Consider the following 19551-nt stretch of genomic DNA (forward strand, 5'->3'; position numbering starts at 1 on the left):
CATTTCCCCTTGTCGGATTCATAAAGCATTATTGAATTGAATTGAATTGAATCTTGTTTATTTTGTCAAGTCAGATTTTCACTCCAGAAAACTAACAATTCAACACTATATTATCCATAAATCGTGGAGTTATAATTAAACTAAGTTTCCTCAAACCAATCCAGAAACAATGGTTCATTTTTGTTTAAAATGAAATTCCATTCAAATTAATTGTAATCTAATATAAAAGAAATCAACGACTGCTGCAAATTGCGGATTAGAAATAAAATTTTGGCAACAGGAACTTTTTGGTTTGTTTTGAAACGTGTGTAGCGTGCGTCTTCTTTAAATAACGCGGAAGTGACAATGTCGTAGCCGGAAGTGACGTATGTTCCTATGGTTTGCAGTTTAATGGCAGCGTACATATTGACCACGCTTGCTTTTTAAAAAAAAGCACTACATTTCGTTGTTTTCTCCATATTTTGGACTTATTTTCGTCCAACCATGTCCGGGCGACAAAACAACAAACTACCAAACAATTTGCCACAACTCCAGAATCTCATAAAAAGAGACCCACAGTCGTACGTTGATGAGGTAAGTTCGGTTAGCAAACATTTCTTAAAGTTGTTAGCTGATGGACTGGTCCTGGGTTAATGACTCACATGTGGTTCTTCCTGTGCTCCGGACAGTTTTTGCAGCAGTACAGACATTATCAGTCCAATGTTCAGATCTTCAAACTGCAGCCGGACAAACCGAACAAGGAGCTGGCAGACCTCGCCATGTTTCTTGCTCAGGTAACGTAGCTCTCTGGGGAGCCTGTGATGCGATGGATGTGCCCTCCGTCAGCTGTGCAATTAAAACTCCTTCTGCTCCTCAGATTGGTCACTGTTACAAGCAGCAGCTGTCTACATTTCCCCAGGAGCTGTCTAACCTATTAATGAGTTACCACACAGTGCTAGAGCCAGATCTACGAATGGTGAGAAGATCTCTAATTAATAAACTGCAGCAGCAGCTTACAGCTTTCCAGTATGACTTGTATTACTATAATGGTGCAGATGACGTGAGATGTCTTTATTTGGTTCACTTTTACTTGACAGACCTTCTGCAAAGCATTGATTCTTCTGAGGAACAAGGATTTGATAGACCCCACAGGACTCCTGGAGCTCTTCTTTGAGCTGCTGCGATGTCATGACAAGCTGCTGAGGAAGGTCAGGCTGCTCAGTCCTCAAATAGCTTCAAAAGATACAAGTGATGTTATTCGTCATGTTTTTTTTAAATTGTCATTTAATTGCCAATAAGGTGAGAATATTGAAAGTTGTTGTAGGTTATGATTACACGTTTATTACAGAGTTTTAACTTAGGACACAAGGCACATTGTTATTTTATTCAGTGTTGTACAAAAGTCTTCAGCTACCCTTCATTTCTTTATACTTTTGTGGCCAAGGGGCCAAAATTTCTTAAAATGTTTAAAAGTGAGCAAGAGCAATTGCTCTCCAGGCTTTCAGAAGGTCTTTTTAAAGTTTGAAGTTTAAAGTTATGAGGGCATTTTGCGTTTCGTCCCTCATTTTCAATCCACTTCTTAAACAGTAATTGGCAGACCTAAATACCTGACTACAGCAGACGAAGAGTGTATGAAAGTGATGTTTTTAAGAAATAGGATGAAAAACACAGAACCTAAGAGATGCATCTGGACCTTTTTGCTGATCTGTCTACTGTTCACCAAAGCCTCATCAGAAATGGTCTCCATGGACTGGTGGCTGTCGAGAAGCCATTTTTAAGGAAGGGAAACGGGGAGAAAAGGCTGAGGAATGCCAAATGACACAAGAAGTGGACTGAAAATCAGTGGCAACAGGTCTAATGGAGGGATGAATCTTCCCCACAGCCCGGACCTCAACATTATTGAACCAGAGTGGGATCATCTTAACAGAGAACGGAACAAGAGGCAGCCAAAAAAACACTGGAGATCTATTCCTTAACTACTACTTAAAGAAATGAAAAGCTGTCTCAGAGGGTTCAGGCTGTGTTAAAGAATAAAGATGCTCATACCGAATATTAACCTTCAAAGTCCTTAGAGTTGTACAAACTCTTTTTGTCTTATATATTGTATTTCCAATTTTGTTTCCATCAAGACTTTTGCAGTTGTGGTTTCTTGTGTGTTGTTGTTTCGTTTTCTTGTTTCTACCCCCCGGTTTCAGTTGTGCACATTTACTTTTCCTTTGTTCGCAGACTCTCTACACACACATTGTAACAGACATCAAAAACATCAACGCGAAACACAAAAACAACAAGGCCAACACAGTAAGTACTCCACGTTTGACCACATCATAATGCAACGAATTCTACAAATCGCTCACCATGTGTGTTGTAACGCTGTGTGTTGCAGGTATTACAGAACTTCATGTACACCATGCTCCGAGACAGTAATCCCATGGCAGCAAAGATCTCTTTAGATGTGATGGTGGAACTTTACAAAAGGAACATTTGGTGGGTTGAAATAAAGTTCGAACTCTACAGAATATTTGTTTTTCCTGAGTATTACTCAGATCTGATTATTTCATGTCACAGGAACGATGCCAAAACGGTGAATGTCATTACAACGGCGTGCTTCTCCAAGGTGACAAAGGTATGTTTTGTTTTTTTTCCCAGATGTAAAGCGAGATTATTTTTATTTATTTATGTTTCCCTTTTTAAATAAATGGAAAATGCTTCATATTTATTTATATTCTTTCCATCCTCTTGCCCTGCTTAGATTCTTGTTGCAGGCCTTAAGTTCTTCTTGGGCAAAGATGAAGACGACAACAATGAGGGTGATTCAGAATCGGAGGCATGTGACATAGATACATTTGATCAAAGTACTTTCTGATTTCATACTGAGAACCTTTGAAGCTATTCAGCAATCCAGAGTTTTTCTCAAGACTCTGTCCTGTATTTAGAATGAGGGACCGTCGGCAAGAGACGTGATGGTGAGATACTCCACCGGCAAGAAATCCTCCAAAAACAAGAAGAAGATGGAAAAGGCTATGAAAGTCCTCAAGGTACCGCCGTGATAACTTCTACGAAGGCACTATTTATTTACACCTGCGCTCCGATAAGCTCCGTTCGTGGCTTTAACTCTTTATTCTCGTGGCAGAAACACAAGAAAAAGAAGAAAGCAGAGGTTTTTAATTTCTCTGCAATTCATCTCATTCACGACCCTCAAGGTAAAGTCGCCCGTCCACTCTGCAACACCACTACAGCTGAGGCTGAAGAACGTTTCCACGGTCCTTTGCTCTCCGCTTTACAGAGCTATTAACCATCAAATGTCTCCCCTCGTTCAGATTTCGCAGAGAAACTCCTGAAGCAGTTGGAGGACTCTAAGGAGCGCTTTGAGGTGAAGATCATGATGATGGATCTCATATCCCGTCTGGTTGGAATCCACGAGGTGGGCGGTTGATCATTTTTTTTTTTTTTTTTGTGTTTCAAAAGCAGCTCTTGTTTTAGATGCCAGATTCATCTGATATACGCAAATTTCGCATGAGTCCACCAGAGTATTTTGTTGTGAGAGTATACCTAATGTTCTTTTCCCTCTGCAGCTCTTCCTCTTCAATTTCTATCCCTTCGTCCAGAGATTTATTCAGCCTCATCAGAGAGGTGAGAATCATGAACAAGTAAGTAAGCGTAACTCTGCCAATGAGACATATCTAACTCTGTGCTCTCTCTGCAGAAGTGACAAAGATTCTCCTGTGTGCTGCTCAATCTTCCCACCAGCTTGTCCCCCCTGAGGTACTTTGCAGATTTCTTTTTTTTTTTTTTTTTTTCTCTGTAAATTGAGCAGATTCAACATGTCAGCGTCACACTTCTCATCTTTTTCTGTACCCGTGCAGATCATTGAACCCGTGATCATGACCATCGCCAACAACTTTGTGACAGACAGGAACTCTGGGGAGGTCATGACTGTTGGGTAAGTAGACGACACGTCTGCTTTCAGTAAACATGGGTTAGAATATGCAAAAATGCATGTTCAGACTCTTTTATCCTCCCAAGCTATTATTCTACAGTTGTTGTTTTGTTGTCGTTTTTCTTCTTTAGTATCAATGCCATTAAGGAGGTGGCAGGCCGCTGTCCTCTTGCCATCACTGAAGATCTGCTGCAGGACTTGGCCCAGTATAAGATCCACAAAGACAAAAGTGTGTGATTTATCTTCCGCCCCCCCAAAAAAAACAACTGATTCAGTAATTAGGATAAGCCCTTATTTTTTACTGTTTTTTTTTTTTTTTTTTTTTCAGATGTGATGATGTCTGCGAGAGGACTGATTCAGCTGTTCAGGAATCTCAATCCACAGATGCTGCACAAAAGGGACAGGGTGAGTTACTGTGCGCTCAAAGCAGCAAAAACACCCAGAGGGATGCTAACTTTACTCCTCAGACACCTTCTTGACATCTAGTTTTGTTCAATAGATATTCGTATTCAATCAAAATGAATGACATGAGGTTTATCGTTGTGAATTCATGATACATAAAATTAAGGAGAAAAAGAAGGGACTGTAGCATGCATGTTAGGTACAGCTTATTTTCTTATCCTTAGACAGCTGGCAATAAACTCAAATGAAGAAGTACATGTGGCCCTTCATGTGCACATCACTCCATCCTTGCTGTCACAAGATGGAGCGTTAGATATTCATAAATGCTTTCCACTTCCCTGAACCGATCAAACTGCATCCTCGCAATTGTAATCCAAACTTGTTGTGTGTCCAGGGGAGACCCACAGAGGCATCAGCAGAGGCCAAGATAAAAGACTACGGAGAGCTCGAGGCTCGAGACTACATCCCTGGAGCTGAGGTCCTGGAGGTGGAGGATGAGAAGAAAGAGGGAGAGGAGGACCAAGGTCGGCTGCTCTTGTATTATTTCCCCACAAAGTGGCTGTTGTGTTATACAGAATCCAGTTTCATCCCACACACTCTGTGTCAATGTGTGATTTATAGTGTTTAGGTGTGTTTATCTTACTGTTCATCAGACGGCTGGGAGAGTGCCAGCCTCAGTGACGATGACGAGGATGGAGAATGGGTGGATGTTCACCACTCGTCAGACGAAGATACGGCAGAAGTGGTGAGGGTGGAAACGCCCAGTCTGACAGATTGCAGAGACCTGATTTATTTACTTTATCTTTCTCAAACTTAACATTTTACTTTGTTTATTACAAACTTTCCTGTTTGTTTTTTTTGCTTGTTTTGTCAGGTGGAGAAACTTCAGAGTATTCCAGCTGAGGAAAGGAAAGCAAAGGCAGCCGCGGTCAGCGGCAGCAGGCTCCTCACACAAGATGATTTTAAGAAAATTCGTCTGGTCCAGTTGGCAAAGGAGGTCAATGGTGCTCCGGGGAAGGGCCAGAAGAGGAAAATCGTGGACAGTGACGATGAGGACAACAAGTGAGAAATAAGGGATTCGCATACTTTAAGAACACTTCTTGGGTCTCAGTTACCGTCCATTGAGATCGTAATCACTGTGATGGTTAACTTGTGTTAGATGGTTAAATTTTTTTGTGTCTTCCTTTAAAATCTCAGAGGGGAGCTGCTGACGCTGAGAAACATTGAGAAACTGCATAAGAAACCAAAAGCAGACAAGGAAACACGACTGGCAACAGCGATGGTAAAGTCTTCCAGTAACTTAAGAATTGATTTTAGCACAGGTGAAGCCCTGATTTTAGACCAAACTTGTGGGCAGTTTTTATGTTGCCTACGGCTGACAATTATTATATTGATTTGTCTGGTCTATTAACTCTTTCGGTGCCATTGACGTCTATAGACGTCAATTTAAAAAAAAAAAAACGTTGACTGCCAAAGACGTCTATAGACATCAATTGCGTTTTTTAACGGAGCGGGCTGGGGGACAATCTAGCGGAGTTTGTCACTAAATCTTAGGCTTGTAAACACTAAACAGAGAATATACTGGTAAAATGACCCGCAAGGTGGCAGCAGTGCCACTTTGCACAAAAAAAAAGAAGCTTGTTTTCTCCGTTTTTTTGGTCAAACAGCTGTTTTTGGTGAAACCAACTTATGTTCTACTGTCTATTACTAAAGGACTGAAAATGGGAGAAACAAACTTTTTTTTTCCTGATCAAAGAAGAGAGTGTACTCTTTCGTTTGGTAATTTCGGTGTGTACATAGTCATAAGACACACTTTTCTGTGGGTCTTGGAAAATCAGTCAAAACACTGTAAAACACTTGGCAGTATGGGTCTGAAAATGGCTGGCAGCCAATGAGTTAATTGTTTAAAAAAAAAAACACTCACTGGAAGCAAAGTTACTTAAAGCTGCAGTCTGCAACTCTTTTTCAAGCCTAATGCCTGGAACTGTCCGGGGATTCTGAAAGTAGTACATTAAATACCCCAATACAAAAAAAAAAAAAGAGTTCTCTAGGTCCCCTATATGTCCCGCTAGGTCCCTCCAAAGCCAGCAGGTTTGTTTACAAAATTGCAGACCGGACCGGTAAAAGGTAACCAATCAGGTTTACGAGCTGGGCTCTGCTGCCTGTCAATCACCGATTGTGCACGCGCGATACAAGGTAGGCTCGTCCCCACGCTTATTTATCTGGACTATTGAACTTCATTACGGGCTAGTCTACTTACTGTGTCTTCCATGATCGCAAATGACAGGTGAGTTGATGAATGAGGAGTCGTGTAGGCGCATCTGGCGTGCACGTCTACGTGCACGAGTTCTCATGTGTTTTGAAGGGGCGGGACAGGAAGTTGAATAACTTTTTATTTTTCGGTTAAAAAATAAGCATTTCTTGCATTTTGCGACTACGGAGGTCACCGTTTTCAACTTCAAGCGTTCTGATAGATCATGTAAACTCTTAAAATGCCAAAAATTAGGACTTTACGTATGACAACAACAAATCTTGCAGACTGCAGCTTTAATAACATCTAAGAGATGAGTTAAATTTCACTGTTATTGAGACTGAAAGCAAGCAAACATTAAGAAAATAGTAAGTAATGGTAATAGTTTTTTTTAGCTTTTAGTAACGCCGTTAAGTATAGTTTAATTTTAAAACGGTTGTTGCTGTAATTTTTCTGTCAGTGAATCATGTGACTCATCAGCTTTACCTCTGACGTTTGACTTCCAGGCGGGACGGACCGACCGGAAGGATTTTATCAAGAGGCATACTAAGCTGAATCCTCACGCCAGCACCAGCAACAAGGAGAAGAGGAGAAAGAAGAACTTCATGATGATGAAACACAGTGAGAAAGTCCGAACTAAAGGCAAACGCTCCTTCAGAGAGAAACAGGTAGCTTGCACCTATCAGTTGGATTTGATTGTCGCTGACCACATTTTATGGACCGTAAAGAAGAAAAGTGTTTTGGCTCTGGAACTGAAATGTTTTCTTTCTTGTCTAGCTCGCTCTACGCGACACCCTCCTGAAAAAGAAGAAGCAGTACAAGTAGGACGAGCATGCGACTCGTGCTGGTCATCGCCAGCTGGCCGTCACAAATCTGAACTTTTGACTGTGTCAAATATTACTGCACATCGTTTAAGTGGCCTGAAAACTTTGTATGTCAGTGTACTTTTGCAGCAACTGAACAGCATTTATTTACCCGCTTCTGGAATAAATCATCTTTAAGAATTGTGTAAAATGTGTTTTTCTCAAGTTGAGCGTCTCCCTTTATTGTGTTTTCTTATGATTTACCCTTTTTAAAAAAACTAAACAGCTTAGGTTGTATAAAGTTAGCTGTATATATGCTGCATGTTAGAGAACACCAAATGAAAGAGGGTGCAAACTTGTTATTTGTACAAAGGTTTACTTGATGATTAGACCAACTGCTGTAACGGGTGCTTTTAGCAATTCTAGGTGACTTGATATCCATAGACTTATACCGTAGAAATGGTATTTTGTCGCTGAATTGATCAGTTTCCTCATATCATGACACCTTTTCAAAGCAGGGAATATTTTTTCACTATGCTGATATCCAGCAAAGCTCATTTAACCAGGGTGCAAAGGTGTTGTTAATATGTAATTTTATGAGATTTCATGGGACAATATAGTTATATAATTACTGCAATTACAGTAAAACATTCCCTTACTTTGCATGCTACTCCCTAGAGGCTTCTCTGAACCATGTCACCTACAGGAAACAAAGTAATTGATCAAAATAAATCCAATCGTGTTTGGGTACTCGTGGGATGGATGGGGATACTCGTGTTCTAACTTTTTATAACACAGTTTTCTGATTATTTCAAAATATTCAAACTCTTCTAATTTGATAATAAATGATGGATAGTGATTTGTTCTGGGTTAGACGTAACGCGTATAGTTTACCTCGAGCTCTGATCACATTACTTTGTGCTTGTTGTCTAGTACTTGTTGAAAAAAATGTGTTTTGTATTTTGGGCTGTCACTCAGCTGTTGCTATGGAGGACTGAAACTCATAATCCTAAATAAAAGCAAAAATATATGAATGGCCCAATAAATAAAAGCGATATGCCTATAAATGCTACTAAAAATTAAGTAAAACTTTATTTTAAAATAATCTGTTGTATGAAGTAGATAACATCTCTGTTTTAACTTCCAACTGTATTTAACTATATTAATACTGTTTATTTACTTCGACGTTAAATCTTCAATTTAATTTATAGATTTATGATTTATTACTGATAATCAGCTTAACTCTGCTATTAACAGTAATCAGCTATAAAGAATAAATAATTTTATATATGTAATTTTGGTTGGGGGTTAGAGTATAGGCATTTGCATATTTAAAGGTACATTTCCAGTAGATTTACTATACAGACACATATTTTGTGTTAGTTAAAATCACGGACAAACTTCTTACGTTGGTCTACAGATGTTCTAGCCTTAAACTACAATACCCATGAAGCACTTGAAGTCACAACAAACGCTCTAATACCAAACATTCCTCTCAAAGAAGCCGGCATTTTAATTCTTGCTGCGACATGAGGTATCTAAGCTAAATATACTTAACACAACGGAATGTTTGCCTAATGTTAGGCTGTAACTTGTGCTTTTTTACGTTGAACTTGTATTTGCTAAATTCAAGGTTTAATACTGTGTAGTTCTGCCAGGTAACGTTAGCTGTCATGCTACTCTGGTGTTAGCAAACAAGCTAACCACCAGTCTGCTGTTAGGGTTAGCCAAGCTAGCTGGATTTATCACGTTCAGTAGACTGGAGAGGTTTAATAGAACAAGCATGTGATGTGAAATATAGTTTTTTAACTATCTGATAACTAGGTTTCAACCATACTAGCTTGAAACGTGGTTTATAAATATATATAAAGGCTTCACTAACTGTTGACGTGTGGTTTTAATGTTTGGTGTTACTGATTTTCAGCTGTTGTCGACTGGTAAACCCAATCAACCAGTCTGCAGGACATTTGAGTACTTTTGGTATTTGTACAGCCTCAACACGTGGAAGCAATAATTGAATGACACATGGTGAGGTGAATCTCTTACAGCTAGAGTTAGTGCTTAAGGTGTAAACTGCTCATACATTACTCTTAATAACTAATCCTAAATCTCGTTTCACTCTGTTGAAGAATGGCCTTTTAAACATGTTGATTACAAAGATGTGGAGCACTATATGGGACACTTCCAGTGAAAGAGCTGGTTTTATAATTCAGTCTGACATTTTTGACAAATCAGTGACATGAGAAGGAGGTTAAGGCTGCAGATGACCTTATGATATCATCTAATGTGTAGATAATGTATTTTACAAGGTATGCGTACAGTACCACACGTTACCATTCAAAAGGTGAAATAGATGTGGTCTGCTTTAAGACACCTTACAATCATCAGTGATATTTTTGTTAGCTGTTGTACTATCAATTCCTCAGAAGGAAGAGAATAATAGTTATTAGGTCCAATCCCATCTCCAAAAAAGTTGGTTTGCTTTGTAAATGTAGAAAAGATGCGATGCAAATATTTTCAAAGCTCACAAACTAATCTTTTATTGTCTGCCAGCATTTATGTCATTGTTATGTGCCCATTGTTATGAGCAGATGAAAAAATGTAACCTGGCAACAGTGAGTCCTCAGGAGTGCATATTCCCCTGCTGGGATGTGCTGTTTGTGTTGCGGAGGTCCTTATTTTTTGTGTTTGGGGTTTAATGTCTTTCAGTTGAGACTTTGGTGAAGTTGAGTTTCTGTGTCGTACATCTTAGTTGATGTGAACATGAGTGGTGTAAAGTGGGTAAAGCTGAATCGCTACATGTGTTCAGAAACTGAACAGCCTCAAAAATGTAGCCAGCAAAGTAGAAGAGCTGTAGAAGAAGTGTTTGATCATGAGTGTATTTAGTGGGGCTTGATGTTTTTTGCTCGTATAGCTGAGAGGACTAGTGATGAGCGGCGACACACTGACTCTATTCAGTGTCAGAGGCAACGCTTGAAAGACAGACTGTAAGGTGTGGGTGGAGCTCTGGCTGCTTACTGTCTTCTCTCAGTTTCTCTGTTTGGGGGCGTATGAATTAATGAGAGTCTTCATCAGATTTAACAGTGGGAAGGCTTTTTTTTTTTTATCATAGTTTGAGTGCTGAGTGCTCAGTCTTTACTTTGAAGTGTGCTATATCGGCTCGCCTTGGAGAGAACTGGGTGCCCTATATTTTGTTCACATTTGGCTTTCACAGAATGTGTAGGAGAGAAGTAACACGAAAGGGAGAGGAGTACTGACAGCAGGCAGGAAAGCAGGCAGGCAGTGTCTCCCACCACCAGGTCCATTTCTTGGTCTTGGTCTTTTGACTGTGTTCCATTAGTAGGAACAGGGCCTTGTTATTTCTAGCTCTTCATGTAAACTCCAAAAAAGACAGGAAATAGCATATCATATCCTCCCCAAGACAAACTTTTGACTTGTCCGGAAACTAGGTATGATCGATTATTTTGAGAGCAAGTTTAGTGTGACCTAAATTCTTTTTGAGATGGTAAACATTGGACAACTAAATTGTCTTGAGAAGAACTTAAGAAGAACACGAGAGAACGTTTTTACCATGTGATGTTTTCCATGTTATCCACCCCTTCCTGCTACTGTGTCTCAGCGTTCGGATTCACGCCTTCTCTCACCTCCCTTTTTGTAGGTGTCATTTCCTGTAGCCCACCATGGCACCAGGCGACGTGGTGCCAGATCATGCCAAGCAGCTGAAGCCGAAGGAGAAGAGGCCGGCAAACAGGGCGCCAAAAGCTGAGTGCGAGCCTGATGGGTCCTTTGTCTTTGAGGCTCATGAAGCCTGGAAAGACTTTCATAACTCTCTCAGGCATTTCTATGAAGTGGGGGAGCTCTGTGATGTCACGCTGAAGGTAGGCCTCTCTGTCTGGACTCGCGTTCAGAGAGAGACTATTTCATCTTTTACTGTTTCAGCTGATCATCGTTTATGCTTTCAGCACCGAAAGGTTTAATCTGATTTTTGTAAAGAATATATTGTAGATGAACCTGCTCTTGATTTTGGTTGGTTTATGTAATTTTTTTTTTCGTCTTTAGATATTTGCTAAGATAACAGTATAGTGTGGGAACTGAAAAGGGATTAGATGATTGGTAATAAATGAAACTGTGCCCTGTTTCATGTTCTCTGCATCTGTGTCTCTTTGTAGGTTGGGAGTAGGTTGATACCATGTCACAAGCTAGTACTGGCTTGTGTTATCCCTTACTTCAGGTGTGTTCAATGTTCAAGTTTTAGTACTTTTTCTTTTTCTTTTGTCTGTCTTCATTTTTTTCCTCCTATTTGATAGGGTTGCTTGGTCTGATACTACGGTTTCTTAATCTTTCATCTTTTTGAAGCTGTGTAGTTGCTGTTTTAGGTCATTCATGCTCAACATCACCCAGTAATGTGCCGTTGTTAAGCTCTGAACATTATATTACGTTTCTTTTATGTTTGTGAAACCAACAAGTGAACATGACGCGCTCTTAGGGAGGAGATTAATTTTGTCATCTCTCATATACTCGAGCTTTAAAGGTGCATTTTGTGATAGTCGGCGCTGTTTAGAATGCTGACTCTATAGCAAATAAATAAACTTCAACCAGCCAGCAAGACGATCTGTTGAATTAGCCATCAGTTTCGACTCACTGCAGGCAACAGGGAAGAGAGTGGTGGAACAAACTATAACCAACTCGTCTCCATGCCATCCTGCTCACCAGAAAACTTCAGTCATTCATTTGTTCTCTTTACAATGTTCCACTTGCAGCACTGTTGGATGTGAGCATAATCTGAACTTTGCTTCCTCAGGGCCATGTTCCTGTCAGAGATGTCGGAGGCCAAACAGGAGCTCATAGAGATTAAGGACTTTGATGGGGATGCCATCCAGGACCTGGTGCATTTTGCTTATTCATCCAAACTCACTTTAACTGTGGACAATGTCCAGCCTCTGCTTTATGCTGCCTGCATCCTTCAGGTAAAGAAACACAAATAGTCTGTCAACAACGCCTGCAATTGGCTCACATGATCAGCATTCCCAATTCAGTATGAACTTTTCTCAAATATTTAATTGGCAAATCAAAATATAATGACCTTTTATTGCGTAAAAACGTATCAGAATTTGTAAAATAGTTTTATTGCTTGACTCTGCCAGGTCGAGTTGGTGGCGAGAGCCTGCTGCGAGTACATGAAGGCCCACTTTCACCCCACCAACTGCCTCGCAGTTCGAACCTTCGCTGAGAGCCACAATCGAGTGGACCTGATGGACATGGCTGACCGCTACGCCTGCGAGCACTTCAATGAGGTGGTGGAGTGCGAGGACTTCACATGCGTGTCACCCCAACACTTGCGCACATTACTGTCCTCCTGTGACCTCAATATCCACTCAGAGACACAGGTGTACAATGCAGCAGTGAAGTGGCTGAAAGCAAACCCTCAGCACCACGAGGCCTGGCTGGACCAGATCGTGTCTCAGGTTACAGAATGCATGTTCTTATTAGTGTTGTCTTTATCAGGTTTGTCTTTTACAACCAAGTTTAATCATCACCTGAATATTTGGCTGCATAACTGCGTGTTAAACTAGTGTTACATGTGCGTTTACAGCCATATATAATCACTTATTGACCGTAGGCCCGTCTCTCCTTCAGGTGCGCCTCCCCCTGCTGCCCGTTGAGTTTCTGACCGGAACGGTGGCAAAAGATGAGATGATCAAAGGTAACCTGAATTGTCGTGACCTGATGGATGAGGCCAGGAACTACCACCTACATCTCAGCAACAAGATGGTTCCGGACTTTGAGTATTCAGTTCGCACCATCCCCCGGAAGCACACTGCAGGTGCTACTTATCTGGCGTTTGTTCACATAACTTTTATTGCATAACAACATTCAGCACTTTTTCTTATCATGCTAGAAAAACACTCAGCTACCTACTAGAAACCAAATGCCTCTTTATTTGATGATGTGTTGTAACAGACTCTGGGTGAAGTCCTCTAGAGCCACTGTGTGACCATCCCCCAACGCCCCTATTGTTTGGATTTGAAAAATGGCTGAAACTGGATATAAATCACAGGTTTTGATGTTAATAAGCTCACTCTTCAGTCTCATGATGACAGCTTTGTCAGTCACAGTGACGCATGACAACAAAAACTCAATATGTAGGGTGAGGCTTTCAAGGAAACCATACAGATGGCTGAAAGTCGACTCGGGTGCATCACCTCTCCTCAGATCCACCATTTTTCACAGTGCAGAGAGAAACAAATGATAGAATGCTGATCAACCTGTTTCTAATTACAAGAGAGGATTCTTGATGCAAGATGTGACTAATTATAGTCACATCAAACAGTAACATGTGACACAAAGTGAGACACTTTAAAGCGTTTCTGGCATTTCGAGGCAAAAGAGTGATAAGCCGCTGTAAAACAGCATGTCCAATATAAAAACAGTGCATGTATTATGTAGTATTGGAAGAGGTCAGGTGCGCTCTATGGCACTAGTGAGTTGGTACTGAAAACCTTTTTATCAACAAGAACACTTAAAGCCAAAGTCAACATTGATTCAGAATGGAACCAGTGATGGTAAGCAGCATCTTTTCTCAGCACTAAATCTATGGCCACAACTGCATCAGCCCCCAACCGGTGCACCGGTCTCTTAACTCTTTGGATAAGATAAGTCCCAAATGAGCAGAGAATTTCAAGGTTCAAAAAACACCAAACTGTGCCAAACTTCCGTTGATGGGTGTATTATCACAAAAGTAAGGCCCTCTATCAGAGACTTAAATAACAATAATGTGATAACTTCTCCATCCGTTACTACGATTGAATGTATTTTCATGCTTTGTGAAATACCGTGTGTTGTTCTGAAGTTCCACGGTGGCAGAGTTTGAGTTGTACTCTCACAGTGAAACAGTTTTCTTTGTGTGCAACCTCTTCCTCAGGGGTTCTGTTCTGTGTGGGCGGCCGGGGAGGCTCCGGTGACCCATTTCGCAGCATCGAGTGCTACTCCATCTCTAAGAACAGCTGGTTCTTTGGTCCAGAAATGAACAGCAGACGGCGTCACGTGGGCGTGATCTCTGTAGGAGGTGAGAGGTTCATGTTGGGGAAGTTTGGTGTAGGAAAGGAAAACTGTTCTCTGGTGTGTCAGAAGTCAGAAAAGCTGAAGAGTGTTCTGAAAGTATTACTTGTTGTTGTTGGTCTGGTCACATTATCAAAAAGATTCAGCTTCACGTGTGTTTGATGTTTTCTGAAGGTAAAGTTTACGCTGTTGGGGGCCACGATGGCAACGAACACTTGGGCAACATGGAAATGTTTGATCCCCTCACTAACAAGTGGATGATGAAAGCCTCTATGAACACCAAAAGGTACACAGGCAGGATGTCGTGAAGCCTTTTAAAATCCGACCGCTCCGCTCTGTAAACGTTTCTCAGTCGGAAGCAGCTCCAGCTGATTTAATTTAACGTGCATTTCTTTCAGTGAAGCATTTTTCATCTACTGTACCTCCTCTGTCGTCGGGTAAATGGTGCAATCGCCTGCTTTGATCACGGATTGTTGTTTCAGGAGGGGTATAGCCCTGGCAGCTCTCGGCGGTCCTATATATGCCATTGGGGGTTTGGATGACAACTCCTGCTTCAACGACGTGGAGCGTTACGACATCGAAAGTGACAGCTGGAGTGCCGTGGCCCCGATGAACACACCCAGAGGAGGGGTGGGCTCAGTGGCTTTGGGGGTAAGAACGAATAAGAAAAAGCTAGGACTTCATATCTGATGGGATTTAGTATCTGCACTTATTTGATTGGTAACTTCTCTGTGTTAGAGTTACGTGTACGCAGTGGGAGGAAATGATGGCGTGGCCTCACTGTCCAGTGTGGAAAGGTTCAATCCTCACCTCAACAAGTGGACAGAGATCAGCGAGATGGGCCAGCGACGGGCCGGAAACGGAGTCAGCAAGCTCAATGGCTGCCTCTATGTTGTGGGTGAGAGGAATGTGATGACCGCAGTCATTTGCGTCTTTGGATTTGATCCCTTGAACACTCAGATAATGTTTGTTGGGCCCATAAACGGCAGTCCCAAGATGTGCAGATTGGTGTTTTTCTGGTACACCCTCATCACATGCTTTAAGTGCACACCCTTCAGTTTTACACACAAAGGCACGAATGAAGACAAAAGTTCATGTTTTGTTAAACTATCTGGTAACTGATTCACAGATGGAAGAGATTTTTATTGTGCTGCTTGAATTTTTATTTATTTAAGCATCTCTTTTCAGTTCTTGTGTATACTATAAAGAGAGCGCACATGAAGTTTTCTTGTGCCTGTTCATTTAATAACAACATAATTCTGCTTAAGTGGTTACAGAGGAGCATGTTAACTTTAGGCCCGCACGACAGTTTAATGTTTAAACTGTCCTCATCTCTTCCAAGTTGAGTTTTTTTTTGTTTTTTTTACAATTTTGAATCTCTTTTTGGGCCCTTTCTAAAGGTGGCTTTGATGACAACTCACCCCTGAGCTCTGTGGAGCGCTTTGACCCACGACTGCACCGCTGGGAGTACGTGTCCGAGCTCACCACCCCACGTGGTGGAGTCGGCGTCGCCACCGTAATGGGAAGAGTGTTTGCAGTAGGGGGACACAACGGAAACGTATACCTGAACACAGTGGAGGCTTTTGAGCCTAGAATGAACCGGTGAGGCAGAGGACTCTGAAACCTTATCACGGAAATACAGTAATGTACATGTTGTTGAATCAATAGCAGTAGCCAAGATTTAGCTTTTATTTTTGTCTGATTGCTTCTAGGATGAAAACAAATTTTAATTTTTATAACAAACAGCTAAAAGTAAATCTCAGGTGTTGTTTTACTGAAATAGTCTATCTATTTTTTATTTAATTTTTTTCCAGCACATATTGGGTTGTTGATAATCTTTGATGCCTTTTCTTTGATTTTTGCTGACGGCACCATCTCCTTCAAAAAGTACAACATATATATATAGATATAGACCAGTGTTTAAAACCAAGTAGTATTGAGCAGGAAACAAAAAGCTCTGCTCAAATCGAGTAGAGCATCAAGTACTCGAGCTCAGTCTGAATCAGCTGGTTCTCTTCTACCCGTTTAATTGGGAAATCTCACACAGAGCAGCTGTGTTTTAGCTGCTTTAGCCTCCTCTGCAACCCACCTCTGCGTCATGCTGGTCATCGATTCTTCGTATTTCTGAGGCACGGGCAGAATGTTATTATCCGAGTAATAGTCAACATTTGAGGCAAGTTTTTCCAAGTATGTTGACCAAAAGTGGTCAACTTATTCCACACTTGAATACCGACTCTGGCTTTTATGAAAACGGATTAGAATTCTGAAATCACAAACCAATAACTGTGCACTCTCCTGGGGTTATTTTCTCTGTCTCTGCTGCCCAGATGGGAGCTCGTGGGTTCCGTGTCTCACTGCCGCGCCGGAGCCGGAGTCGCCGTGTGCTCGTCTCACGTCAGCCAGATCAGAGACGTCGGCCAGGGCTCCAGCAACGTGGTCAACTGCATGTGACGAGCACTCTGCATTGTACCAGGTGACTGGCTGCCAGGTCCCCATCGGATGTCTGCACAAGCACACAACACAAAGCACACAGGCGGCGAAGTTATTACTGCTAACGCTGAACACGAGCTTCACACTCGGGGCCGATGTCACAGAAGGACTGCGGAACATTAGGGAGACTTTCCAGACTTGAACTCCTAAGTGACACGATGACACGTCATCTTTCTAGACTCTTGCTGGTGTTATTTGCAATCATTGATGTGGTATTTTGTACTGTATTTTGTTCCGTTTGTTTGACATAGTTTTGACTTTTATAAAGGGACAAATAGCTGAGTCTTATTTCGGACAAACCTCTTGAGAATGAACAGAGTGCTTAGATTAAAAACTACTATGACTTAATTTATGGGCCAGTCTGAAGCTCAGCAGTTGATTCCTTATCCAGAGATATTATGACAAATCAGTGCTTTTTAGAATAAATTCATATTGGATTCATCACCAGCCTGAGCTGTTAAACCACTGACGTTTCCATCTGAAATGGGATGTGAAGAATTCAAATAGGTATCTGCGTTTTCCTGCGATTTTTACTCCAAAAGAAGTGAAAGTTACAGCAGTTTGAGTTTTCATAAATTTGTTTTTCCCCCCAGCAGATCTAGTCGGGTTTGGCTGTCACTTTATCTGAATAATCATTTAAAGCTCCTCGTGACAAATCAGTCCGCTGTTGGGTCACGACGTACTCGGGGAATTGCACTTTTTTTTTTTTTCTTAATACGAGTGCTAAACAGAACAATTGTTTGACAAATCCAGTTCAACTGCCTGCTGAATGCAAATCATTTTATTTACCTCGATGTCGTAACCGAGAGAGGTGTCACGGCTGTACCCGAGAGAAACGAGAGCAATATGGTGCACCTCTTCAGGTCTGTTCGGTTTTTACATTATCGAGCAGCGATCTGTTCGCACTGACACGGGCAGGTTCTCAAATCCAAAATCTGTTTGGGACCATAGCTGGACTGTTAAATAAAAAAAAAAAAATCCCAATCAGTGTTTTTTCAGATATTTATGAGATTCCGTTGAGGTTTGTGTCTGCAGATGGTCCCATTATTTTCAAAATATGGACATTTTTGTACAGTAAAATGGGTGTATCTTTGATATTATTCTTTACTATATTATGTAATCCATTGCCGTGCACTATTTTCTTAGCATAGATGTGAAGTACGAGTATATTTTTGTCCAAAAAATGGAAAATTTCATGTTATAAGTTTGAAGATGTTTATTTAACAAGTCTATTTCTGCCGTATCGAAGGTTAAAACGTTTATAATCTCTGGAGACCGTTCAGTTTTCAGAATTGGCATACAGATGAGTTTTGAACAAATGCTACTTCCGGTTTGTACAGGAATAATCCAAGTTGTTAATCCCATCACTCATTTCTTTTTCAAATTTCAAGCCAACTTCGTCTTTTGTAAACCTTTTCTTCCCTTTTCTCGACTGCTTCGATCATGTGCTTTATTTACGTGGTGTTGGTATAAATTGGTACAATAAAGTTATGTGTAAAATTCACTGGTTGGATTCCTCTTCTTTTTCTCCTGGAACTGAAAGACTTAACTATCCCTTCAGTTATCTCTGAAGTACCAACGATGTTAAGAATGTTTCTGTGCACCGTTTTGTCGCTGGACGTTAATTTTTCTTCTCATTTGATGATTAAATTCGACTCCTCCAGTTAATATGCACAGAGTATCACAACTATAAACGACCATTTGATTGAAACGTTTTCTTGTTTTGTAACGTCCTATTAAATGGCGTTAAAAAGTAACAGTCCGAGGCAGAGCCTGGACAGTATAAGTTTATTGACAGCTGACATGTGGTTTGTTGTAAACTGTGTCTTGGACTTTGGGGTTTTGGTGTCAGATGTGTTGCTTCTCGTAATCAGTGAGTTGAATTTAAGCATCAAGTGGTGGCCCGATCTGCCGATAATTTGAGTTGTTTTCGTGTACAGATTGCACAACACATCTTGTATGTTTAGATTATCATTATAGATTGTCTCATTTTATTATAATTTATTTAATTTTCAGCTATTTTTTTCTTGTTTTGTGAAAACAATGAAATGGAGCACAGAAGTTGCATCAGCTGAAACTATGTTTCCTTTTAATCCTTAGATCAGATATGTAAATTTTTTTTTAATTTTTTTTTTTACTGTTGCTGTCTCAAGTCATGTAGAAGAAAGGAAAGTAATAAAGTTTAAAAAAAAAAAACGTAATCCTCACAGAAAGTTTTATTGACCCCAGAAAATGTGCTAATTCTGCCTTTGAAATAGCGGGTATATGGCTGGTCGTTTACTGTTGAAAGTTTTCTTTTAATATAAAATGCTAGAATCCCAAATCACTTTTTATTCTTAAATTTTATGAACAGGTTTTTTTTTTTTTTTTTTTGGTTTGAATGTTGACAGTGAGTCAAGAGGTCAATCTGTGTTTTATGGCTTTCAGTCTTTGGACTCTCGACAAACGCTGAAAAGTGGTGAACCAAGGAGAGGATGCTCAGAGCTCTGCACACTCGGAGATCCGGCACGTCGCACGCACACGCACACTGCCAGGCTCAGGAGAGCTTTGACAAAAGCTGCTGTCTTATAGGATGTGCAGAAAAACACCTTGAAAGGAGAACGTAGAAAAGTTTTTTTTTGTTTGTTTAA

General features: G+C 40.7%; 2 protein-coding genes across 3 annotated transcripts; both read left to right on the forward strand.

The window, feature by feature from the left end:
- The first annotated feature begins 368 nt into the window (after window positions 1-368).
- On the forward strand, window positions 369-7583 carry sdad1 (SDA1 domain containing 1). The gene is made up of 22 exons (XM_075455912.1): window positions 369-573; window positions 669-773; window positions 857-955; window positions 1077-1187; window positions 2206-2277; window positions 2363-2463; window positions 2545-2602; window positions 2729-2803; window positions 2913-3014; window positions 3110-3179; window positions 3297-3400; window positions 3552-3609; window positions 3683-3741; window positions 3843-3919; window positions 4048-4145; window positions 4245-4321; window positions 4713-4842; window positions 4972-5063; window positions 5193-5380; window positions 5516-5600; window positions 7076-7237; window positions 7347-7583. Exons 1-22 carry the CDS (start codon window positions 484-486, stop codon window positions 7392-7394), a joined length of 2061 nt encoding a protein of 686 aa, XP_075312027.1. The 5' UTR covers window positions 369-483; the 3' UTR covers window positions 7395-7583.
- Window positions 7584-8814: 1231 nt separating this feature from the next.
- klhl8 (kelch-like family member 8) lies at window positions 8815-18425 on the forward strand. Of its 2 annotated transcripts, XM_075455744.1 has the most exons (13): window positions 8823-8906; window positions 9297-9400; window positions 11031-11250; window positions 11542-11603; window positions 12174-12339; window positions 12517-12837; window positions 13010-13196; window positions 14295-14438; window positions 14606-14717; window positions 14914-15082; window positions 15170-15329; window positions 15832-16033; window positions 16759-18425. In XM_075455744.1, exons 3-13 carry the CDS (start codon window positions 11053-11055, stop codon window positions 16880-16882), a joined length of 1845 nt encoding a protein of 614 aa, XP_075311859.1. In that variant the 5' UTR covers window positions 8823-8906; window positions 9297-9400; window positions 11031-11052; the 3' UTR covers window positions 16883-18425. The 2 variants fall into 2 exon arrangements, with proteins under 2 accessions (XP_075311858.1, XP_075311859.1); XM_075455743.1 differs by lacking the exon at window positions 9297-9400 and having other exon boundaries at window positions 8815-8906.
- The last annotated feature ends 1126 nt before the right edge of the window (window positions 18426-19551 follow it).

This window comes from Odontesthes bonariensis, chromosome 22, assembly GCF_027942865.1.
Source record: "Odontesthes bonariensis isolate fOdoBon6 chromosome 22, fOdoBon6.hap1, whole genome shotgun sequence".
Taxonomy (NCBI): Eukaryota; Metazoa; Chordata; class Actinopteri; order Atheriniformes; family Atherinopsidae; genus Odontesthes; species Odontesthes bonariensis.